The sequence below is a fragment of the Coregonus clupeaformis genome, chromosome 10 (genome assembly GCF_020615455.1).
Source record: "Coregonus clupeaformis isolate EN_2021a chromosome 10, ASM2061545v1, whole genome shotgun sequence".
Lineage (NCBI taxonomy): Eukaryota > Metazoa > Chordata > Actinopteri > Salmoniformes > Salmonidae > Coregonus > Coregonus clupeaformis.
Genome location: NC_059201.1, coordinates 7,510,537 through 7,535,510, shown reverse-complemented (window position 1 = coordinate 7,535,510; position 24,974 = coordinate 7,510,537). Strand labels below are relative to the sequence as shown.

At 44.0% G+C, this 24,974-nt stretch overlaps 3 protein-coding genes across 3 annotated transcripts in view; 2 read left to right on the top strand and 1 right to left on the bottom strand.

The window, feature by feature from the left end:
* The first annotated feature begins 5,778 nt into the window (after nt 1-5,778).
* LOC121557259 (diphosphoinositol polyphosphate phosphohydrolase 1) lies at nt 5,779-17,381 on the top strand. The gene is made up of 5 exons (XM_041871091.2): nt 5,779-6,066; nt 7,629-7,739; nt 14,692-14,736; nt 14,853-14,937; nt 15,040-17,381. The coding sequence occupies exons 1-5, from the start codon at nt 5,968-5,970 to the stop codon at nt 15,222-15,224; spliced, it is 525 nt and encodes a 174-aa protein (XP_041727025.1). The 5' UTR covers nt 5,779-5,967; the 3' UTR covers nt 15,225-17,381.
* Nucleotides 17,382-19,594: 2,213 nt separating this feature from the next.
* Nucleotides 19,595-23,012, bottom strand: LOC121557258 (40S ribosomal protein S10). Its single transcript, XM_041871090.1, has 6 exons — nt 22,937-23,012; nt 22,269-22,418; nt 21,847-22,021; nt 21,287-21,373; nt 20,669-20,724; nt 19,595-19,681 (listed from the first exon to the last, which is right to left on the bottom strand). The coding sequence occupies exons 2-6, from the start codon at nt 22,416-22,418 to the stop codon at nt 19,634-19,636; spliced, it is 516 nt and encodes a 171-aa protein (XP_041727024.1). The 5' UTR covers nt 22,937-23,012; the 3' UTR covers nt 19,595-19,633.
* Nucleotides 23,013-23,887: 875 nt separating this feature from the next.
* LOC121557265 (protein kinase C and casein kinase substrate in neurons protein 1-like) overlaps nt 23,888-24,974 on the top strand; it is a 41,605-nt gene continuing 40,518 nt past the window's right edge. Inside the window, exon 1 of the mRNA XM_041871099.2 lies at nt 23,888-23,965. The gene's annotated coding sequence lies outside the window, so the exon portion shown is untranslated. The remainder of the gene's footprint in view (nt 23,966-24,974) is intronic.

Here is a 24,974-nt window from a genome sequence, read left to right as displayed (position 1 = left end):
TCGTACGGAATAGACCAAGGCGCAGCGTGATGAACGAACATGTTTATTTATCTATAGGGATAAATACTGACAATGAACAAAACAACAAACGACTCGTAACGTCCTAGGTAACATAGACCAACACGGAACAAGAACCCACAAACACAAAGGGAAAAATAGACAGTTTAAATATGGCTCCCAATCAGAGACAACCAGCCACAGCTGACACTCGTTGCCTCTGATTGGGAGTCACTCAGGCCAACATAGAAATAAACAAACTAGAACTCCCAACATAGAAACAGAACACATAGAATGAACACACCCTGGCTCAACATATAGAGTCCCAGAACCAGGGTGTGACAGTACCCCCCTAAAGGCGCGGACTGCGACCGCGCCTCAACCAGAGCAAAACAGGGGAGGGCTGGGTGGGCATTCCTCCTCGGCGGCGGTTCTGGCTCCGGGCTTGCCCACCACCCTCCAATAATCCCCCCATAGCGCCCCTGGTCCGGTCTGGCCCCGCTGGCTGGAGCTGAACTGGACGTAGCAGGAGCGGTTAGCTTCAGCTCCGTTGTGGAGCAGTTGACCGGTACCTGATTAGGCACCGGTGACCCAGGCACGGGTTGTGCCGGACTGACGACGCACACCCCTGGCTTGGTGCGTGAGACAGGGACGGACCGGACCGGGCTGACGATGCGCACCCCTGGCTTGGTGCGTGGAGCAGCAACGGGCCAGACCGGGCTGACGATACGCACCCCTGGCTTGGTGCGTAGAGCGGGAACGGGCCTTACCAGGCTGACGACTCGCACCCCTGGCTTGATGCGTGGAGCAGCAACGGGACGGACCGGGCTCACGATGCGCACCCCTGGCTTGGTGCGTGGAGCCGGAACGGGCCTCACCGGACTGACGACTCGCACCCCTGGCTTGGTGCGTGGAGCAGCAACGGGCTTTACCAGGCTGACGACTCGCACCCCTGGCTTGGTGCGAGTAGCAGGAACGGGCTGGACCAGGCTGACGACTCGCACCCCTGGCTTGGTGCGAGTAGCAGGAACGTTCTGGACCAGGCTGACGACTCGCACCCCTGGCTTGGTGCGAGTGGCAGGAACAGGCCGGGCCGGGCTGGCGACGCGCACCGTAGGCTTGGTGCGAGTGGCAGGAACAGGCCGGGCCGGGCTGGCGACGCACACCGTAGGCTTGGTGCGAGTGGCAGGAACAGGCCGGGCCGGGCTGGCGACGCACACCGTGGGCTTGGTGCGAGGGGCAGGAACAGGCCGGGCCGGGCTGGCGACGCACACCGTAGGCTTGGTGCGAGTGGCAGGAACAGGCCGGACCGGGCTGTGGAGACGGATAGGAGACCTGGAGTGAAGAGTGGCCACAACCCGTCCTGGCTGAATGCCTACCTTCACACACTCCGTGTGAGGCATCCACACAGGACGTACAGGGCTGTGTACCCGTACTGGCATAACAGCACGTGACACTGGAGCAGGATATCCGGGACCGCGGAGAGGCATTGGAGACCACGAGCGTTGAGCCGGCACACTCCGTCCTGGCTGCATACCCACCTTCGCACGACACGTGCGGGGTGCTCGCACAGTACGTACCGGACTATGCCGGACCACTAGTGGCACAGTACGCCGCTCCGCATACCGCGGAACCTGCCCCGTCCCATGCTGCCATGCCTGAGTACAGGAAGTTGGTTCCGCTCTCCATCCAGGCTCCGCCAACCTGCCTTCTGGCCCCCCAAACCCGGTGGCCTCCTCTCCAAATCATCCTGTGGCAGCCTCCTGCTGCCCAGTCGCCCATGCCGTGTGCCCCCCCCTAAAACTTTTTTGGGGTTGCCTCTCGTCCGTCCGACGATGACACTGCTGACGCCGCTGCTCCTCTCTCGCCAGGGCCTTAATCCTAGCCCATGGCCCTTTTCCCCCGAGCATGTCCTCCCAGGACCACACTTTGCCCACCTGGGCCATCGCCAACCTCTCCATCTCCTTTCCCGGCGCTTCCTCCCATGTCCAGTCTGCCTGCTCCTGGACACGCTGCTTGGTCCTTGTATGGTGGGTTCTTCTGTCACGATCGTCGTAGGGAATAGACCAAGGCGCAGCGTGATGAACGAACATGTTTATTTATCTATAGTGATAAATACTGACAATGAACAAAACAACAAACGACTCGTAACGTCCTAGGTAACATAGACCAACACGGAACAAGAACCCACAAACACAAAGGGAAAAACAGAAAGTTTAAATATGGCTCCCAATCAGAGACAACCAGCCACAGCTGACACTCGTTGCCTCTGATTGGGAGTCACTCAGGCCAACATAGAAATAAACAAACTAGAACTCCCAACATAGAAACAGAACACATAGAATGAACACACCCTGGCTCAACATATAGAGTCCCAGAACCAGGGTGTGACAACCTTCTCCTGGTTCCTCTTAAGATTGCTTATAGCATGGGTTTTTAGATAGACACAGCCTGTATTGTTGAGGTCTGCTTGTGGAAAAATGCATGTTGTAGATAAGAACAATATAATGTACACTGCTGGTTGCTGCCATGGTTGTGGTAGATATGACACTGAAATGGAATGTGTGCATTCCTGTAGCGTGCTGAGAGCTCTAATATTGTCCTCCTGTTGCTTTCAGGAAAAGGAGGAGCAGGGATCCCAGGAGTCCCCTGAGAAAGAGGAGGAAGAGGATGAGGAAGATTAGCTGTAACTGCTTTTTACAATCAACACTACCATCATTCAATATAATGGGCTAACCTTCCAACCAGAGCCTGACTTACACCTCACTCATCAATTCTCCATGGTGACTGTTACGTAGGGGTGGGGAAATGTATCTGCTTTTTACAACTGGAAATAAATACGTATCTGATATTTAACATAGTCAGTAGAATGTAAATAAAATAACTTGAGCATCTAGCACTCCCCATTGAATTGTTCTAATCCACAATAGAAAATTAGGCTTTCATAATTTCTTGAATTTCATATTAAAGTGTGATATTTGATGAATTTGCGTTTCTTCATCTCCTGTTCTGAGCCTCTCCACACTCAAGGAACAGAAAATACATCTGATGTTTGTGTTTGAACAGGTTGATATTTCACTGTGTCTCTCTCAGAAAGCAAGACACAGCAAAGCATCTAAATCCCTTTTTATTACATCTAGCTAATCTATTTTATTGTGTTCGTGTTCACATACTGTTCTGGCTGTCCATAAAATGACTATGAAATGGATTACAAACTATCACGGATTGCAAAGGGAAACCCAGCCACGAACTTCCCAGTCACACGAGACGAGCTAAATGCCTTCTATGCTCGCTTCGAGGCAAGCAACACTGAGCCAAGCATCAGAGCACCAGCTTTTCTGGACGACTGTGTAATCATGCTCTCCGTAGCCGATGTGAGTAAGACCTTTAAACAGGTTAACATTCACAGGCGGATTACCAGGATGCGTACTCAGAGCATGTGCTGACCAGCTGGCAAGTGTCTTCACTGACATTTGCAACCTCTCCATGACCCTACATGTTTCAAGCAGACCACCATAATCCCTGTGCCCAAGAACGGCAAGGTAACCTGTATAAATGAATATCGCCCGTAGCGCTCACATCTGTAGCCATGAAATGCTTTGAAAGGCTGGACATGGCTCACATCAACACCCACTCCAATTCACATACTGCCCCAACAGATCCACAGATGACGCAATCTCTATTACACTCCACACTGTCCTTTCCCACTTGGACAAAAGGAACACCTACGTGAGAATGCTGCTCATTGACTACAGCTCAGCTTTCAACACCATAGTGCCCACCAAGCTCATCACTAAGCTAAGGTCCCTGGGTCTGAGCTCCCTCTGCAACTGGATCCTGGACTTCCTGACAGGCCGCCCCCAGGTGGTGATGGTAGGCAACAACACATCCGCCACGCTGACCCTCAACACGGGGGCCAGTCAGGGGTGCGTGCTTAGTCCCCTCCTGTACGCCCTGTTCACGCACGACTGCGTGGCCGCGGACGACTCCAACACCATCATTAAGTTTGCCGACAAACTTCAAGTTCCTCGGTGTCCACATCACTAAGGATCTATCATCTAACTAGCTATCTAACACATAACATGCACACTGATGCCCAGGGGCGCAACTTTCACTGGTAATGGGGGGGGGACATGTCCCACCAACATTCAGAAATTGTATTTCTGTCCCCCCCAGTTTTATCATTGGAATGTGATACAAAAGGAGGCAAAGGTGTGCATTAGGACCATGCGGACGGCTCCAAGTGGTCGGGTAGGCTGTTTGGAGTGTTTATCTGACTGAAAATATAATAGTAATAATTGTGTCCCCCCCACTTCTAAAACCGAAGTTGCGCCTATGCTGACGCCACACACTCACACCACATACACTGCTGCTACTGTCTATGATCTATCCTGTTGCTTAGTCACTCTACCCCTACCTATATGTACATTGCTACCTCAATTACCTCGAACCCATGCACATCGACTTGGTACTAGTACTCCCTGTATATAGACATGTTATTTTCTACTCCCTATATATAGGAATGTTATTTTTACTCGTTATTTGTATTCATTCACTATGTATTTATTCCTCGTGTCACTATTTATATATTTTATTTACAAAAATTATATCTTATCTTTAACTCTGCATTGTTGGAAATGTACCTGTAAGTAACATGGGCGGCAGGTAGCTTAGTGGTTAAGAGCGTTGTGCCAGTAACCGAAAGGTCGCTGGTTCTAATCCCCGAGCCAACTAGGTGAAAAATCTGTCGATGTGCCCTTGAGCAAGGCACTTAACCCTAATTGCTCCTGTAAGTCGCTCTGGATAAGAGCGTCTGCTAAATGACGTAAATGTAAATGTAAAAATGTAACATTTCACTGTTAGTCTACCCCCCCAGCTAGCACATGGTGTCCGCTTCCCGCCTGCTGTGTACCGGAGTAGCTAGTGGTAGGCGCGGGCATCAGGTAGACAGTGTCCTTCGCTCCCACCTGCTGATCACATGCCCTTCCTGTCGTTAACAGAACTGCTGGAAAACAGTGTCCGATGCCCGCTACTCCGGGACACAGCAGGCGGGAAGCGGGGGTGACACCATGTGCTAACTAGCTAGCTAGCTTGCTAGTTAGCTACGGCATGTGCTACCTTGCTAGCTAGCACATGGTGTCACCCCCGCTGCTGTGTACTGGAGTCCACCTTAGGACTAACTAACTAACTAGCACACAGTGTCCTTTGCTCCTGCCTGCCGGACACCTTCCATCATTAATAGAACTGCGGGGAAACAGTGTCTACAGGCAGGGGTGAAGGACACTGTCTACCATTGTCACCCTCACATTTTACATTTTAGCCATTTAGCAGACGCTCTTAGTCAAAGCAACTTACAGTTAGTGAGTGCATACATTTTTTTTTCATACTGGCCCCCCATGGGAATCGAACCCACAACCCTGGCGTTGCAAGCGCCATGCTCTACCAACTGAGCTACAGGGGACTCACCTCTTCTTTGGTGGGGTTTATCGACAGTTGGCACCCAACATGAAATGTGCATTACCACTACCTCTGTAATGGAGCGCCCCCATCTCCCTCCTGTCCTAGCTTTAAAAATAATAGAAGTATAAAGAGGGGTTCCTGCAGATGCAGCAATGCCCACATGCAGGAAAGCCCCGAATTGCGGACCGAAATTGCACCCTCTGCGAAACCAGCGTCATTTGCGTAAATTCTCTACTTAGTTTCGTTTTTTCGTAATTCGATGCCATATTCCTCAAAACAAGATACGTAATATCCTAAAGCCACTTTCGTTCAAATGTGTCATGTTACGTTGTTTACGCAGTTATCTTCATAATGGCGACCGTGCTGGAGAAGCTCCTATGCTTGTGAAAATGAAGCGAAGAAGTTATTTATTATAATAAAACGCCGGGGTTCCCCATAGGAGGACGTTGCGTCGAAGACAGCGGCTTCCCCAGTGTTTGAATTACTGTTTTGGTCCATTGGTAACCCGAAATGATGAAGCTCAAGTCAAACCAAACCCGGACATACGATGGGGATGGCTACAAGAAGCGGGCCGCCTGTCTATGCTTCAGGAGTGAAAGTGAAGAGGAGGTGAGGCCGAGGATGCAGGGGTGTAGGGTGGGCCGCAGTTCAGGAAAACACAAATAGCATGGTAGCTGTAGTTAGCTAGTGTTTGTCATTTGCTAATTGGGAAGGTAACTTAGCTAACTACTTTAGCTAACTGTTAGCTACTGGTTTTGGTGTGGTGGTTTGTTTTGTTGAATCAGCGAACAGGTCGACCACCCAGGGATAGCTAGCTAGTTAACGTTGTGATAGCTGGCAACTACAAAGAGTGGGCTATTTTATTATATCTAGCTAGCTAGTTAACTCGTTGCGGCTAACCAAACAGTACAAATATTACTAACTAGTTGTTGGCCACATTGTTGGTTACCTAGCTAGCTAGGCTAACTAAGGCGTAGCCAACTAACGTTAACTTTTATAATAACATCTCTTGCTACTTGCTAACCAGTGCGCTAGCCAGCAATATCTTCTTGCTATCTAGCTAACATTGTTAATGCTAGCTAGCTAGTATCTTTCTGGTTATAGTGATCACTTTAAACACTGACAATCAATCAATGTTTAGCAACATTGTCAATGGCTCAAAACTAGTGTTGACTCGTGTTAGTAAAGATAATTTAGCTAGCGCCAATGACTAGTTATCTAGCCACATTTGCTAGATGGATAGCTACCGTTAGCTAGATAGCTAGTTATGGGCCTTCCTTTGCTTGCCTGGGACTAGCAACAGGTAACTTGACTGGACCTACCACTAACTAACCTTGCTTGTGAGCAAACTAGCTACCTACCTAGTTATTCCTTCAATTTAGCTAGCAAATCTGAAATGTGGGTAGCTTAGTGGTTAAGAGCGTTGTCAGTAACCGAAATGTCGCTGGTTCTAATCCCCGAGCCGACTAGGTGAAAAATCTGTCGATATGCCCTTGAGCAAGGCACTTAGCCCTAATTGCACCTGTAAGTCGCTCTGGATAAGAGCGTCTGCTAAAATGATTTAAATGTACTAGCTATTTTATCTGGAGGTCAGCTAACAACCCATTGCATCACTCATATGGCCCATATTATGGGTGCCAACATGGCAAAAGACAAGTTGGTGTCACCAAGCCATCTGTCATCACTGACACTGCTGTAGTAATCAATGATTTATATAGCTATACACACGTCATTGGTAGTAATATGTCTCGGTTGTTTATGCCAGGGAGCTATGCCTAAATTATGCATGCATAATAACTATATACATTAGGCCAGGGGTGGCAAACTCATTCCATGGAGGGCCTAGTGTCTTCAAGTTTTTCTTTCTTTCCTTTCAATTAAGACTTAAACGACCAGGTGAGGGGAGTTCCTTACTAATTAGTGTCCTTAATTCATCAATCAAGTACAAGGGAGGAGCGAAAACCCGCAGACACTTGGCCCTCTGTGGAGTGAGTTTTGACATGTGCATTAGGCGATCAGTTCTTGCAAATGTCACCTGTAATTTGAATATGACATGTTTTCTTCAACTGAGTAGAGAAGTTATCTCAACAACATGCTCTGCTGTGTTTACATTGAAACCTGAAACTCTAGATTTGATTGATAGTGCTCAATACTGTATCCTTTTACTGCAGGTGCTGTTGGTGAGTAGTAGTCGGCATCCAGACAAGTGGATCGTCCCTGGTGGAGGGATGGAGCCAGAAGAGGAGCCCAATGTAGCAGCAGCACGAGAAGTCTGTGAAGAGGTTAGTTTCTTTCCCTCTCATATCATTGACTGTAATCATTCAAACTACATTCCCACACTGCTTTGTATCCCTGCATTTCAGGGAACCTGTAGGTGTCTCCCATAGTCTGTTATGGATATTGGAGATGTTGCTCTCTTTGTTTTAGGTGTGGCTTTTGGGGTAGACAAAATCAATGTTTTTTTTATTGCAAACCACACCCCTGGATTACAAATGGCATCAAGTTGTTGAGATTTGCTAATGTGAGTAGTAACACATTTTGTCTGCCGCTGTTGGTCCCATGCTGTTTACCTTGATATAGCTTTTTGAAAGACCGCTCTAAGTTTTGAGCTCAACACGTATATTAATCCAAGTTGGTCAAAACACATCCACTTTGGGCAGTGCAGTTGATCTTGATCATACTCAGTGTACTGAGAAAAGAATGGCAACATCCACAGTAGCTAAGCAGACAGGAATATTAAAGTGCCAAAGGGAGTTTGGCAACTATTATTTTTTAAACCTCATGCTTTGGGCTGGATGTGTCAATGTGTAGTTCATGCATGCATAATCTATGAGCAATATTAATCTGGTACCTCAATTAGCCACGAAATTGGAAGCGGTGCGGCACCATTTTCCCCCACGTGGGCCATCCCCCTAGCAATTCGAGTTCTAGCCAATAAGCTTCAGCCCCTCGCCATTTGAGTGACGGCTAGCAAGATGCGCACACACAGCAGAGAGAGAGCAATGATGTGGTGCACATATCTGCACATATGTGACGTAGTATGCAACTTTTGGGGACCACTTTTGGCTTGTGAGCGCTACTTTCAGAACTACTGGCAAAAAAGTTTACAAAAGTACCAGAGAATCTCTTTAAAGGGATACTTTGGGATTTTGGCACTGAGGCCCTTTATCTACCTCCCCAGAGTCAGATGAACTCGTGGATACCATTTTTATGTCTCTGTGTCCAGTATGAAGGAAGTCAAGAGGTAGTTTCGCGAGCCAATGCTAACTAGCGTTAGCGCAATGGCTGGAAGTCTATGGGTATGTGCTAACATTTGTGTGTTGACATAATGTAGCCTATTCTCTATTTATACTTTGATGCCTAGTCACTTTACATTTACGTCATTTAGCAGACGCTCTTATCCAAAGCGACTTACAAATTGGTGCATTCACCTTATAGCCAGTGGGATAACCACTTTACAATTATTATTTTTTTTGGGGGTGGGGTAAGGGGGTGGTTAGAAGGATTACTTTATCCTATCCCAGGTGTTCCTTAAAGAGGTGGGGTTTCAAATGTCTCCGGAAGGTGGTGAGTGACTCCGCTGTCCTGGCGTCGTGAGGGAGCTTGTTCCACCATTGGGGTGCCAGAGCAGCGAACAGTTTTGACTGGGCTGAGCGGGAACTGTGCTTCAGCAGAGGTAGGGGAGCCAGCAGGCCAGAGGTGGATGAACGCAATGCCCTCGTTTGGGTGTAGGGACTGATCAGAGCCTGAAGGTACGGAGGTGCTGTTCCCCTCACAGCTCCGTAGGCAAGCACCATGGTCTTGTAGCAGATGCGAGCTTCAACTGGAAGCCAGTGTAGTGTGCGGAGGAGCGGGGTGACGTGAGAGAACTTGGGAAGGTTGAACACCAGACGGGCTGCGGCATTCTGGATGAGTTGTAGGGGTTTAATTGAACCATGATGATTTAATATTTACATTTGAACCCAGGGACTTTTCTTGTTTACACACAATACCCTATAATGTCAAAGTGGAATTATGTTTTTATTTTTACAAATTAATAAAAAACGAAAAGCTGAAAAGTCTTCAGTCAATAAGTATTCAACCCCTTTGTTATGGCAAGCCTGAATAAGTTCAGGAGTAAAAATGTGCTTAACAAATCCAATAGTTACACATAGTGTTTAACATGCTTTTTGAATGAATACCTTGTCTCTGTACCCCACAAATACAAGTATCTGTAAGGTCCCTCAGTCAAGCAGTGAATTTTAAACACAGATTCAACCACAAAGACCAGGGAGGTTTTCCAATGCCTCGCAAAGAAGGGCACCTATTGGTAGATGGAAAAAATAAAAGCAGACATTGAATATCCCTTTGAGCATGGTGAAGTTATTAATTACGCTTTGGATGGTGTATCAATACACCCAGTCACTACAAAGATACAGTCGTCCTTCCTAACTCAGTTGCCGGAGAGGAAGGAAACCAGGGATTTCACAATGAGACCAGTGGTGACTTTAAAACAGTTTACAGAGTTTAGTGGCTGTGATAGGAGAAAACTGAGGATGGATCAACAACATTGCAGTTACTCCACAATACTAACCTAATTGACAGAGTGAAAAGAATGAAGCCTGTACAGAAAAAAATATATTCCAAAACATGCATCCTGTTTGCAACAAGGCGCTAAAGTAATACTGCAAAAAATGTGGCAAAGCAATTAACTTTTTGTCCTGAATACAAATCCAATACAACACATTACTGAGTACCACTCTCCATATTTTCAAGTATAGTGGTGGCTGCATGATGTTATGGGTGTGCATGTAATTGTTAAGGACTGGGTAAGTTAAGGACTAGGAGTTTTTCAGGATAAAAAAGATACGAAATGGAGCTAAGCACAGGCACAATCCTAGAGGAAAACCTGGTTCAGTCTGCTTTCCACCAGACACTGGGAGATGAATTCCCATTTCAGCAGGACAATAACCTGAAAATGGTTGTCTAGCAATGATCAACAACCCATTTTTAGAGAATTTTATGGGCAAATGTTGCACAATTCAGGTGTGGAAAGTTCTTAGAGACTTACCCAGAAAGACTCACAGCTGTAATCGCTGCCAAAGGTGCTTCTACATAGTGTTGACTCGGGTGTGAATTCTTATGTAAATTCGATATTTCTGTATTTCATTTTCAATACATTTGCTAACATTTCTAAAAACATTTCACTTTGTCATTAAGGGAAATGAATTTATTTAATCCATTTAGAATTCAGGCTTTAACACAACAAAATGTGAAATAAGTCAAAGGGTATGAATACTTTCTGAAGGCACTGTAGGTAATGATTAGATTTATTTATTTTTTATTTCACCTTTATTTAACCAGGTAAGCCAGTTGAGAACAAGTTCTCATTTACAACTGCGACCTGGCCAAGATAAAGCAAAGCAGTGCGATAAAAACAACAACACAGAGTTACATATGGGGTAAAAAAAAAAACATAAAGTCAAAAATACAACAGAAAATATATATACAGTGTGTGCAAATGTAGCAAGTTATGGAGGTAAGGCAATAAATAGGCTATAGTGCAAATTAATTACAATTAGTATTAACACTGGAATGCTAGATGTGCAAGAGATTATGTGCAAATAGAGATACTGGGGTGCAAAGGAGCAAAATAAATAACAATATAGGGATGAGGTAGTTGGGTGGGCTAATTTCAGATGGGCTGTGTACAGGTGCAGTGATCGGTAAGGTGCTCTGACAACTGATGCTTAAAGTTAGTGAGGGAGATAAGTGTCTCCAGCTTCAGAGATTTTTGCAATTCGTTCCAGTCATTGGCAGCAGAGAACTGGAAGGAATGGCGGCCAAAGGAGGTGTTGGCTTTGGGAATGACCAGTGAGATATACCTGCTGGAGCGCAGACTACGGATGGGTGCTGCTATGGTGACCAATGAGCTAAGATAAGGCGGGGATTTGCCTAGCAGTGATTTATAGATGGCCTGGAACCAGTGGGTTTGACGACGAACATGTAGTGAGGACCAGCCAACAAGAGCGTACAGGTCACAGTGGTGGGTAGTGTATGGGGCTTTGGAGACAAAACGGATGGCACTGTGATAGACTACATTCAATTTGCTGAGTAGAGTGTTGGATGCTATTTTGTAAATGACATCGCCGAAGTCAAGGATCGGTAGGATAGTCAGTTTTACGAGGGCATGTTTGGCAGCATGAGTGAAGGAGGCTTTGTTGCGAAATAGGAAGCCGATTCTAGATTTAACTTTGGATTGGAGATTCTTAATGTGAGTCTGGAAGGAGAGTTTACAGTCTAACCAGACACCTAGGTATTTGTAGTTGTCCACATACTCTAGGTCAGACCCGTCGAGAGTGGTGATTCTAGTCGGGTGGGCGGGTGCCAGCAGCGTTCGATTGAAAAGCATGCATTTAGTTTTACTAGTGTTTAAGAGCAGTTGGAGGCTACTGAAGGAGTGTTTTATGGCATTGAAGCTCGTTTGGAGGTTTGTTAACACAGTGTCCAATGAAGGGCCAGATGTATACAAAATGGTGTCGTCTGCGTAGAGGTGGATCTGAGAGTCACCAGCAGCAAGAGCGACATCATTGATATACACAGAGAAAAGTGTCGGCCCAAGAATTGAACCCTGTGGCACCCCCATAGAGACTGCCATAGGTCCAGACAACAGGCCCTCCGATTTGACACACTGAACTCTATCTGAGAAGTAGTTGGTGAACCAGGCGAGGCAGTCATTTGAGAAACCAAGGCTATTTAGTCTGCGATTTTATGTTCAAAACATTAATCACCATATGTCTGCTGCTGAGGGACAAGCGAGAGCCATGAGAAAACAAGTTTTGATCAGTCATGGAAATAAAAGTGCTGAAAATAAATTGACTCCCTAGTTTAAAAAGATGAAAAACAACTGATTCAGTTTGATCATACAAACGGGGTACTTTTGGAAGGCACTTGCTTATAGATTGGGTCGTGTACCATATACTGGAGTATTTTGAAAAAGCCATTGAAATTATTTATTTGAAGTTTGTGCCATACCCGGGATATTCGGTAATACCGGCACTGAACACAAGGAGCGCTTTTTTCAAACCCCACTGACACTCTGTAATCAGAAGGTTAGCAATGCTAACAAGTACATGTAAAATCCCATAGAGAATGCTAACTAAATGCTAACGACTGCATTGTGAACATTTTGTACAGTTTCTGACCTAAACTATACAAGTAACAAAAAAATGCTACTAACAGTTTGCTGCACGCACAAAACAAATATTAGCCCGCAAGGCTCTTGATCCAGGAGGGGATTTTCGGTTGTTACCAAGCGAATGCTTGATTTTGAAAGAAGCTAACCACTTAGCTAGATAGCTAACTAGCTACTAAATTAGCAAACCAAAGGCACAACTGCAGAGCATTTAGCACATTTTAGACAGTTCATTTAATAGTTATAAGATATCTAGCTGGCAAACGTTTAGTGGTGAATTCCATACTGTAATTAGATCGCCTGGCGCATGCTGCACAACAGTGAGTGACTCACAAGGCTATGGTCTCTTGTTGTAGTGAGCTTGTAAACAAAACCATGTGTCACGTGACTATCAGAAAGTTCATAATGTGACAGCTGAAATGGAAAAACGCAATGTTCTTTATCTCCTAACGTATTGCACAAGTTGACTGCAGGTATTTATTTAAAGTAGCTATAAATATTCAAACGTATTAATGAACTTCAAATAAATAGTTTCAACGGTATTGAAAACTATCCCGTGGCTTTTTCCAAATACCCCAGTATACGGTATACTGCCCAAACCTATAAGCAAGTGCCTTCCAAAAGTACCCAGTTTGTATGATCAAACTGAATCAAACCATCTCTAGTGCTGCTGCTGGTTTAAGCCTCTTAGTGCACTGTGTTGTAATAGGTCATAATCCTTGCTCTAATTCTGATGGCCATTTGACAGGTGACTGCTTCTAATGCTGGGTGGTTTGGAGTCCGGCCAAGACTGAAAGACATAGAAGCAGGTCAAGGGTTATGGATAGTAGTGATGGGGGGGGGGGATCGATAGTTACATATAATTTCACGATAATGTCTGAAAACAAATTGACTCTATTTTTAAAAAGATGAAAAACAATACAATATATTATAATGTTTTTCATCTTTTTAAATAGGGAGTCGATTTGTTTTCAGCACTATTATTTCCATGACTGAACAAAACTGTTTTCTCATGGCTCTCTCTTGTCTCTCTGCAGCAGACATGGTGAGCAATATGTTTAGAACATCGAAACGCAATACAATCACAGTATCGAATCATAATACATATAGAATCGTTAGAATCGCAATACATATCGTATTGGCACCAAAGTATCGTGATAATATCGTATCGTGAGGTCCCTGGCAATTCCCAGCCCTAGATAGTAACGTGTCAAACTACAGTGTCCACAGCCACTCGTCCTCAACTGACCTGACCCAGCAGGGTCCAAATGGACTGGAATGCAGCTCTAATGCTCATGTTTTTCACTCACATTCTCATTATGATGTGGAGAGGGTGGCCATTTTGAGTAGAGGAGGTGGATGAGAGGAACTGAAGTCTACTCTTAATAATCCCCTGTAGCTCAGTTGGTAGAGCATGGCGCTTGCAATGCCAGGGTTGTGGGTTCGATTCCCACGGGGGACCAGTATGAAGAAAAAAAACAATGTATGCACTCACTAACTGTAAGTCGCTCTGGATAAGAGCGTCTGATAAATGACTAAAATGTAAATGTAATAATTAGACCTAGGCTATCCAAACCCTGCCTATTCTCCAGTCAGCCCAGTGGTGGTCTTCCCCATATGATCTGGTTGACTGCATGAAGGGTGTGTGATTGATACTGGGGTATACTTCCAATGGGGTCCAGGTTTATTAATAGGCTGAAACTGGAACCTGAAGAAGATGCATCCTCTAGTAGTATCTAAATCTGGCCCAGTACCCCTCAGTCTCTGGGAGTCAGACGCAAACAAGATATGTCTTTTTCACACTTGGAGTTGTTTACAAAACACCTTTTTATGTGTGAACCATGGCGGGTTGAGGTACTGGTGTGTGCCGGTTTTGATATAACAGGATAATTGTGTGACAGAATATTTTTTTGAAAGCCATCTTCAGGACATGTTGTAGTACAGGCTAATTCATCACTGCAGTGACACAGGCCCTTAAGATTTGAAAGAGTAATGTATTAGTTCCTTAGATATGATTTTGTGTTTTGATTCACTTCCTTGTTTATTTTTTTGTTCAACAGGCAGGTGTGAAGGGGACTTTAGGTCGCCTAGTTGGAATTTTTGAGGTGAGTTTATGACATTCTTAGGCGTGCTGAAGGTGATTTGGGAGTGGAGAGAAATATTGACTTTGTTCTTATACATTGACTTTATTAAAAATAATATATATATATATATCTTACAGAACCAAGAGAGGAAACACAGAACCTACGTCTACATTCTTATCGTAACTGAGGTCTTGCAAGATTGGGAGGACTCGGTCAACATTGGTGAGTGGCTTTCATTTCAATCTGATTCTACTAGATTGTTTGAATTCTGGTTATAGTTGCCTATGTCTGTCTTAACTTGTTCTGTTCATGTTCCTTTAACAGGGAGAAAAAGGGATTGGTTTAAAATAGACGATGCCATACAAGTGTTGCAGTGTCACAAGCCTGTGCAGGCCACCTACTTCGAGGGTTGCCTGACCAGCAATGGGACGCCCCTGGTGGCCACGATAGGCGGAGAACTCTCCCCCACCTACAACATCAACCAGAGCTCTGTGTCGGGTATCAGATAACTAAAACAACGCTGACACAACCCCAGGAGCTCTCGCCACCACTCTCGCTCTTACTTCTATTCTTCTGTTTGTCTCAAATACCAACATGGTTTGCCTTGCCAACTCTTTTGTGCCATAATTGTGGCACAGACTTGACAAGTATTGGGTGAAGATTCTGAAACCCTTTGAAAATGTAATTTTTGATTCTTTTTTGTTATTTTCATTGTGTTGAAAATTGCATGAAGCATCCCACTCTCCCATTCTACTACCTTAACGCACCCTTAGCGTGGTGTTTATTGAATGCAAGAACTACTTTTTACTGTTGTGATGTAAAAGTGTATACTTAGTGCTTAAGCTCAAGGCTTTCAATTGTATTTTATGTCTTTTGGTTACTTTCTGTGAATGAGTGTGGCCAAGAGCGTGTTTCCCTCTTAAGGATAGGAAATTCAAGCCCGACTGTTATGTTTTTTTGGGTCCGATTTAGATTTTTTTTTGGGGGGGACAAAACGTACTGATATATCTGCCGAAATGTTTTACAGGGGGGAAATGAAAGTGTCATTTTCCCACTGACTTCTCATAAATTGCCATCCAAAAGAGCAGTTGTCCAATAACTATGCTTCAAATGTTGATTTCATACATTGTGACAATGACGCATCATGAGAATGGCAGCAAGTGTTCAGATAAGCGTGAGATTCACTTTTTCCTCCATCCTATTTATTGAATATCGGTTATCGTGGAATTATCGTCCGATATTAGCGGTAAAAGGCCAATATCTGCCGACAATATCGGTGAACCCATATATTGGTCGGGCTCTATAGGAAATGTTCTCTGTATCTGAATGGACAGATTGTGGAAAGTGACTTGTTTTGCATGAGCACTGGTATGTTTTCTTACACATTGGGGTGACCTGACACTGATTCTGATTGTGCAGCAGGTAGTCCTCTGTGGTAACTAAGGTCTTTGAATTCTCTTCATTTAGCTCTGCATTGTGATTATTGGTGGTAATATCTCGCAGGTTTCATCAGAAAGACAAGGCCCTTTTCCACATGTATTTATGATAATATTGTCAAGTATACCTTTTCCCTCAGTCTGGAAGCTAGCTAGCCTCTTCAATATTAACTTTTGGGCAAAACAAATACTATAGAAAGAATGTAGAAGGAGTCCCCTATAAATAACCTTTTTCTCTAGTGTCTTTACCTATTTTAACGTTCCCCTAGTCTGTTGATAGTGGTTCACTAGACACTGAAACAGTTGGCAGATCCCCAATTGACCAAATGTATGTTTGTTTATAATTTGGAATTGCATGGTGTGAACAACTGTACAGTCTTCCTCCATTTATTTTCCAGAGGGTGAAAGGACTACAGATTGCAGTGCCATCCATGGACTGACAGTTGCCTTCACCCAACACATATCATCTCTTATTCACATTTTCAAACCCCCGCCCCCCCCACACACACTTTAACCTCAGTTTCTAGCAGATGTTTACATTGTTCATAGCATTTATTTCTCACTTAAACAAGCACTAGACAGGTAGATGGGTATTTTAGATGACTTTTCACTAAGGTATTATATACTTTTTTTTACCCTTCAGTATTGAATCTGCATCCCCCAAACAAACTCAAAGTACCTACCTGCTTGACATTGAAAGTCATGGAATCTAAAATGCTGTCTTTGGCAAGATGCAGAACAAACAAGCTTTGTACAGTTGGAGACTTCGCTTTTAACATGTAAAAATGCTTTTGGATAGTTTTCTTTTGTCTTAAACGTCTGGCAAAAGTCTCTCTAGCCAACCTGCGATACTTGCCTTGGATGTGGCATGGAGCAGCTGGCTCAATACTGTGAAACTGGAGGCGCTGTAGATAGCATGCGAGACATTTTATTGTAAATTGTTTATTTCTGTATAGATCAAAGGGTGAATGTACAAATGACAAAAACAGTTTCTCTGATGCATTTGTGAGTGCCATATGTTGCTCAACCATGGCTGTAGAGTTGACCCGATCCCCAAACAAGCGGTGGCGTTGGCTTTGGCAGTTTTGTTGACGAGTTGCTTTGATACACAGTGTGGGTGGGGTTGAAGAGAAGACTCCATTGATATAAGAAGCTGAGATGCCGCCTCAGTTGTTCTATGAAGACCATATGCAACTCTGAGGCTGAGGTAATAAAGTGAAGTTAATCACAGTTGAATGGTTAACATACAAAGGACTATTCAATCATATCCGCTTTAGCCGACGTCTGCGTAGCGGTTATTTTGGCGATGTTTGAGGTGGAACTGTGTTAGAGCTGTCAAATTCACAAGCGGCTCCTGGCATTACACCTAAAGCGGACATTGCAATTGGCTGCATGGAGTCGCATTAAGAGAAATCCCATGCAGCCTTGTTTACAAATTCTAACACTGGAATGTGAGATGTAATCTACACCTCGATTAGGCTGATAGAAATCCTCATTTTGTTTTCTGAATAGTGTAGGCTCTCGTTCTGAACTTCTAACGCGAGTTGGATGGGTGTGGCATTGTGACAATGATCAAGAGCAGCTGCTCACCGATTTGACAGCTCCAAAGTAGTTACACCTCCTACACCGTGACGGCTATTGCCGGTTAAATCTAATTGAATTTAGGGCAAAATGTAGATTCTCCGCTAAGCACCGTTCCAAACCATACATGACAGCGCTGCGCTGTTATGACATTATCCTAGTCTCCTGACAACCAACGCTTATACTTACTGGGCACTACATCTCCCCGTCCTATTTTGCCCTGTCATTGTTTCAGTAGCTCATCATTCGCTCTCCAAACTGAGCATTATGTTTTCCCCAATCCCAGACTCAACGATGTAGGCCTGTTCTCTAATTGGCAATGGATGTAAACTATCTTTAAGGGTTGTAACCAAGTTGGTGAGTGGATTACTTATATCAATAGAAATGCTACAGGAATCCCCTCCTCACCTCTCACAAAGGCCTAGGACTTTAAACCCAGATTTATTGCTTTTTAAATTACCTGCATCGGAAGGTGTGGGGGCAAAGTCTTGGAACTTTCTAGTGAAAACCAGATCCTTTCCAATACCACCTGTCAGCCCCACAGAGCAGAATACATCTAGGCCTATATTTGAATTCTGTGGTCAGCCTCCCTTAAGGTCCACCATTTTCTTTCAATGATAATGATCTAACAATCTAATTAGAGCTGGAGTTGAAAATCTGTGTGACGGACAAAGTGAAGGGGTTCTAATGAAAATTGGTACGAGGGAGGGCAAGCACTGTCAAAAAAGAATGTGTGGATATCCATATATAACAGCCGATGAATGGCCACTTGTTCTTTAACCTGTCGATTTTCATGTGTTCCTGACAAGTGTTGTACATACTAGCTAAAGCAGCACAAGTCTTATAGCCAGAGGCTCTCCGATAAACCTTAGGCTTTAGTCAGTGTATTTTTCCCCTTTCCATATCACAATTCTGTTAACTCCTTTTGTTAATGCAATGCGCAATGAAAGTTGAAGTGGAGGGGGATTTATACATGCATTTCTCTTCCTAAGGGATGATTTTACACGGCACTGCTGTCAAAAAGCATGACAAGCACAGTGGAAGCATCTAGAGGATGAATGAAATGAGGAAGAATGCATTCTAAAGCAGCCTCTGCTCCAATAGACCTCGGTCCTTCAGCGCGGAGTTGTTAAACTTGGCTATGATATCGATAATCACATGACCACTGGGAAATGATTAACACCACCTAGTGCCCAGGCAGTATTCTGCAACAACCCATGTGAAACAACTTTGCCTCAATGTCCAGTTGAGCATTCGTGTCATAGCATTGCCATAGTGTTTACTCTAACAGCTTGATCCTTTTTCTATTGGACCGTCCAGCAGTTGCGGTGATACTCCCCTGCTATGTACAAATGTATTAGTCAAAATCCGATGTGATTCAGTGAAAAAAAGCTATTTGGACTACCTAAAATTTGTGCATTTCCCTCAACACAAGCCCTTGACCTCAGCCTTTAATTTCCCTACATATTTGTAGTGATTGTTTTCTCCAAGGTGTACTTCCTTGGAATTTTACTTCTCTCATCATTTGGGAATGTGGAATAAACCAGTGGACTGAAGATTGTAATATAAATGTGCCAACAAATAAAACACCAGTATTTCAGATCTGGATTCGATTTGCCTTTTAATGAACCTTGACGTGTCTCGCTGCTTATTCTGCTTTTAATACATGTATGTTGTTGTAAACACCTGACTGAAAGACTGCACTTTTGAATAACCTCTGCCAAGCTTTAGCTAGTATAATTAGTGTAGTGTGTGAATTAACACTCCCCAGTCCACACAAACATTGTAAATATAGTGTAAAAATACTACATGAATCCAGAATGGCCAGTATCTAAAGTACTGACAAAGAAAAAGGACAAAGCTGCGTTTTATGTATTTATTGTAAAGAAATTGATAGAAATTTACTCCTGAGGAGGCTGCTGTCCTCTGCCTCGTCCAAATCCACCCCTCTGAAAACAAGAGAGGAAAGGGTCAGCTTCCAGGTCACAGGACAACAGAGGAAAGGGTCAGCTTCCAGGTCACAGGACAACAGTTGGTCATGAAAACAATCATACGGTTATGTTTCCAATTCATGTCCCGAGTTTGTCTACCCGAATAACTTTACTCAATGCGTTACAACAGTGCTTCTGGCTACACAATGTATGCAGTTTTTCAAACCAGCTGATCAATTACTCATGGTAATGTCATATAGTTGAGTCAATTTAAATGCAAAACAAAATAAGGCTTTGAATTGCCTTTACCCCTTTTTCATGATATCAAATTGGTAGTTAGTCTTGTCCCATCGCTACAACTCCCCTATGGACTCGGGAGAGGGCCATGCGTCCTCCGAAACACGACACTGCCAAGCCGCACTGCTTCTTGACACACTGCTCGCTTAACCCGGAAGCCAGCCGCACCAATGTGTCGGAGGAAACACCGTCCAGCTGGGGACCTAGGTCAGCTTGCAGGCGCACGGCCCGCCACAAGGAGTCGCTAGAACGCGATGGGACAAGGAAATCCCGGCCGGCCAAACCCTCCCCTAACCCGAACGCCGCTGGGTCAATTGTGCGCTGTCGCATGGTCTCCCGGTCACGGCCGGCTGTGACACAGCCTGGGATCGAACCCGGGTCTGTAGTGACGCCTCAAGCACTGCAATGCTGTGCCACTCGGGAGGCCTGAATTGCCTATTCTAGTAACATATAGATGTATATAACCTTTCAACAGTCGGCTATCCAATAAACTCAAAATTATTTTGCATTATTTAGACTTCGTGTAACCAGCATATTGAGTGTGTCCCTAGGAACATAGTTGAGAACACCTGTGGTGTAATCATTAGTCCAAACTGTTAAAACAAGAGTTTCTATTGGACAAATTCAGGTATGTCCCGTTTCGTTTGCTTCCGTTTAAGAAACGCCCTTGCTTCAGGCTACAGTACCATTAGGCAATACAGTACTTACGAATTGGAACTCTGTGGCTGAACCAGCACCTGCCTCTGCTTTCTTGTCTCCACCAGCTGTAAAGAAAAGAACAGCTTGTAAGCTAAACATTCTTTCCCCAATTTTTTTTGTTTTTGTTATAGGTTGTTTACAATAAAACGTCACAATAGGTTTGATTTGGCTGCTGGGGGGCAAGTAGACCCACAGATCCGCTAAAACCATTTACAACTACATGCCGTTTAAGGGATTGTTAAAGACATTTTAACTTTTTCGTTTTAATACCGTCACCTATTGAGCATATAATTACACATTTCTGATTATTCCATGCAAAACATTTGCGCACATTTAGTCTCAGAGTTATACAGCAAGTAACTGCATGCTTTCATGATCAGTAAACACCAATGACCATGTAATTTCCTGTAGCTTGTAAGCTAAACATTTTCACCCATTCAACATCACCCTTCATACTAGTTACACAAAGGCTGAGGAGACAAGTCATTACCAAGCACAAATGTGATCAACTACTGGAAACCCAGGCAGGGTTACCATCAAGTGTATTTGGAGCTACAAAGCACACTAGTCAGCAGATGATGAAATGGCCAGTTGGCTGAAAGAGGGATCCTGTAACACTATACATACGTGGTGCAGCAGATCTCCTGTAATTGTCTCTATCAGCCCCATCACGGTTGAAGCGGGCGGGCCGCTCTCCCCTCTCTCCCTCCATACCTGGAAAATAAAAAGGCAATGCTCAGCTGGTTGGGAGGTTAAAGACGCTCAAAAACACAGGAAGGATCATCAAGTTTAGGTCCAGCACCTATGGCTTTACAGCACTAGATCCAATATTCCTCACTGTCCGGTCCTTGAGGACCACAGTGTATACGGACCTGTTCAAGCCCAGCTCTAACACAACTGATTGAACTAATCAGTCTAAATTAAAAAGACCACAATTAGTTGAATCAGTTGTTAGTACAGGGCTGGTACTAAAGCCAGCACACTGCAGACCCCCAGGACTGGAATCCTCCAGCCCAGTTTGTAGAAGTAGGGGCCTTACTAGGAGCAGTAATACCAGATTCACATACTGTGCTGGCTTGGATACTTTCTTTTCATACTGTCCTGTTCAGCACAATTCCAGCAACTACAGTGGATGTGTAGTACACGGCTCAGCAGTGTGCAAATGGCAGGCCTATAAGTGGACATACCCTTGGGCCTGGGCCTTGCGGTATCAGGACGCATCTGGCGCCGCAGAGTGGCGGGAACAATCTCAGGTGGAAGGTGCAGGAAGTCTCTCAGGTACTGGATACCTTCATTGGTGAGGTACCAGTAAAAATGGCGCCAGGCAAATTGCTCCTTAACATACCCAAGTGACTTCAAGGACTGAAAGACAAAAATGCAAAAACATGCATTTTCCAGGCAGAGATACGACAAAGTCCAAAAATCCAACATCTCAGACATTGCATGCTAGGGAACTTCTTTATGTAGTCCACATCGGATATGCATAATCTCTTCACTGTCATACCTGTGGACATCATGCTACTTGACACAAGAACTGCACCCCAGTCTCAAAGGATAAAACGAACAAAAACCCAAATTAGAAGCAATATCGCCTAAAGTTCAATCTCACCAGCATTGCTTTCATCACATGAAGGTTGGGCACGTTCTTGTCGGCAAGCTCGGGGTGCTTGGGCAGATGCACATCTTTCTTTGCCACCATGACGCCCTCTTTGAAGAGGAGCTCATAGATGGCAATTCGGTTCTTCTTGGGCATCAGCATCTGTTCACACAAACGACAATGAGACAAGCGTTTGCGTACGTGCAATATAACAGGGTTGTCCGCCTACCCACAAATACTGGCTGCTTTATATTCGCCTGCATGGTGGTCACAGTTTGACCAAGATTGGGAGCCCCAGTCGGTAGTTAACGTTAGCTAACCAGCTTCTTCGGACAACTATGGTATGGGCTCATTTCCCAGATGAGGTGGGTAACAGAAACCATTTATATATTTATTTTTTTCATCAGGCTTATACAGTCTAATGATAACACTGCACTTAAACGAGTAACTGTTGCATCCGGCAAAGTGGTAGCTAGTTAGCGTTGACCAAAATGCAGTCATGTTACCTAGACTACCCTGTGTATATCAGCCTACATCTCGAGTAATACAAGGCTTTTTGGGGAAATGTGTGGATGTTTATAACAACGAGATACACATATATGTAAACTGAGAGTAACAGCTTCATACAATGTAAGATGTTGGAGATTTATTCAGATAATTTTTTTCCGGTATTTTCTTACCTTACAACTTGCCAGGGGACCGGAGCCGGAAAGAAAGACAGAACGTGTACAAGAGCGTTTATGCGCAGGCGTTGGAACTAGCAGCTTTATCGCCATCTACTGAGCTGGCGGGAAAAGTGTAGTAGACTAAATTGAATTACCGGTATGGGGAAATTATTGTCATTGTCATTTTTGCTACTTACTATTATTAGTATTTGGGTAAATTAGCCATGCACTTTTGTTAATAACATAGTCTAATTAATGAACCCATTTCTGCAGCTCACTGTCTGAGTTCACACCACTTCAATCTGAACCTGTTCCACTCATCCTTGCAAGCTTTTTTTGAAATACGAGTTTATTGATTTTTTTTTTACATTAGGCCTACAGGAAGCTTCAGATAAATGTTCTGGTCTTGTCGGTGGGGATTCAGACAGCGCTATTTCCACTGGGGTGATAATTTCAAGACCAACATCAGTCTTCCATCGGACCATCCAGGGCCGGCTCCAGGCATAAGCGGCCGCTAGGGTATTATTATTATTATTTACATTTAGGAACTCAGTCGGGTCTCAACTTACTGTTGAGAGTTAGAATAGTAGAATACACAAGGTGCAAGTTCAAAATTTGGTTGCGCATCAGCAATTTTTCTGTTATGTCAGTCAGTGAAGGTGACTTAATTAACCATTTCAGCTAACAATTTTCAGATTGGTTAATTAGTCTAGCCAGCTATCTAAACTTGTAGTAATCATGTCCGAATACCAACCGGGAACTCAGGCATGTGCCCAGGGGCCCTGACCTCAAGGGGGCATTCATTGATTTGGTTAGTCACTCTCACTAAGATATCATTAACATGGCATAAGTCATGACAAAATGTGTAGAATTGCAGGAAAGTAGCTTAATCTTGCTTAGGGCCCCCAAAAGGCTAGAGCCGGCCCTGGGACCATCCCCCATCTGTCGCCTCTTTGCCCCCGGCGCTTTAAGTGCACCACCACACAAGGCAAGCCTTTGCTGTCAGTTGACGGAGAAGGGTCTGTCGACCTTTCTAGCGGAAAGGTAATGGAAATATTTTTATATTTAGGCCAACAGAGGAGTAGGACACATCGCATTGCGTTCTCTGGTATGTCAGGCATTTATATGCGCATTCACAATTTGTAGTTGGGTTGAGTGGAAACTAGAAAGAGCAAGAAGAATAGGCTAAGAGCTGCATCGTTTGACTGGTAGGCTACGCAACCCATTTAATGCTGCTACCAGTGGCAGCAAGATTTTTCCACCCTGCAGTTTTTTTGTTGCTATATTCTTTAGTAGCCTACATTGTACAATATATAGCTGCTATAGCCTATTGACTATCAAATAACGCCATTATACCACAGCTATAGCATGCTTTGCATAATAACTATTTATATTATTAATTTGTTTTCATTAATATGTAGGCTATTTGGAATGAGGATAATAGGGTGGCTTGGGGTTAAACGTCCCCTGCCTGTAATCCTCACAGAAACCACTTTATTTCACGCAACAAAAAAATCTACACTTTCCCTGGCTGCCACTATTCTTGCTCAACTAAAAATGTCATCTGTCTCATCTCAACTTTTTAAGTCACTCCAACAAAACAATGTTCAGGTACATTGATCTAATATTTTGTCATTAAGAAAACGTTTTAAGCCTATATATAATCTAATAAAGTTAGATCTATAAACTTTTTTATATATACCAGTAGGGGAGCCTAAAGAAAAATAATCAACTTAGCTAGAGAGAACAATTGTCATCAGTTTTCAATAATATAGTAACATTTAAAGTGAGTATGTTTGGGGAAAAATGCCCCCTCTACAGTGGGGCAAAATGCCCCAGGACAATCCAATGCAAGTCAATGGTACCCATATTAGCATTTTCAAATCATGTCCAAATCATCTATCTATAAGTAACTTCATTGAACAAATCATCTATAAGTAACTTCATTGAAATCAATTTTGAGATACTTTAGAATGATTTCCACAGGAAGCTTGAAAATTAAGAGGGGACCTTACATCATTTTGTTTAATATTTCATTTATTTCATTAAAATG

What these genes read in the sequence shown, in the direction of transcription:
- LOC121557259 (XM_041871091.2), top strand. Translation starts at nt 5,968, where the DNA reads ATGATGAAGCTCAAGTCAAACCAAACCCGGACATACGATGGGGATGGC. An exon ending in GGAGTGAAAGTGAAGAGGAG is followed by an intron (nt 6,067 to 7,628) that starts GTGAGGCCGAGG and finishes CTTTTACTGCAG; the next exon opens with GTGCTGTTGGTGAGTAGTAG. An exon ending in GCCTAGTTGGAATTTTTGAG is followed by an intron (nt 14,737 to 14,852) that starts GTGAGTTTATGA and finishes TATATCTTACAG; the next exon opens with AACCAAGAGAGGAAACACAG.
- LOC121557258 (XM_041871090.1), bottom strand. Translation starts at nt 22,418, where the DNA reads ATGCTGATGCCCAAGAAGAACCGAATTGCCATCTATGAGCTCCTCTTC. An exon ending in ATGTGATGAAAGCAATGCTG is followed by an intron (nt 22,022 to 22,268) that starts GTGAGATTGAAC and finishes TTTGTCTTTCAG; the next exon opens with TCCTTGAAGTCACTTGGGTA. An exon ending in CGCAAGGCCCAGGCCCAAGG is followed by an intron (nt 21,374 to 21,846) that starts GTATGTCCACTT and finishes TTTATTTTCCAG; the next exon opens with GTATGGAGGGAGAGAGGGGA.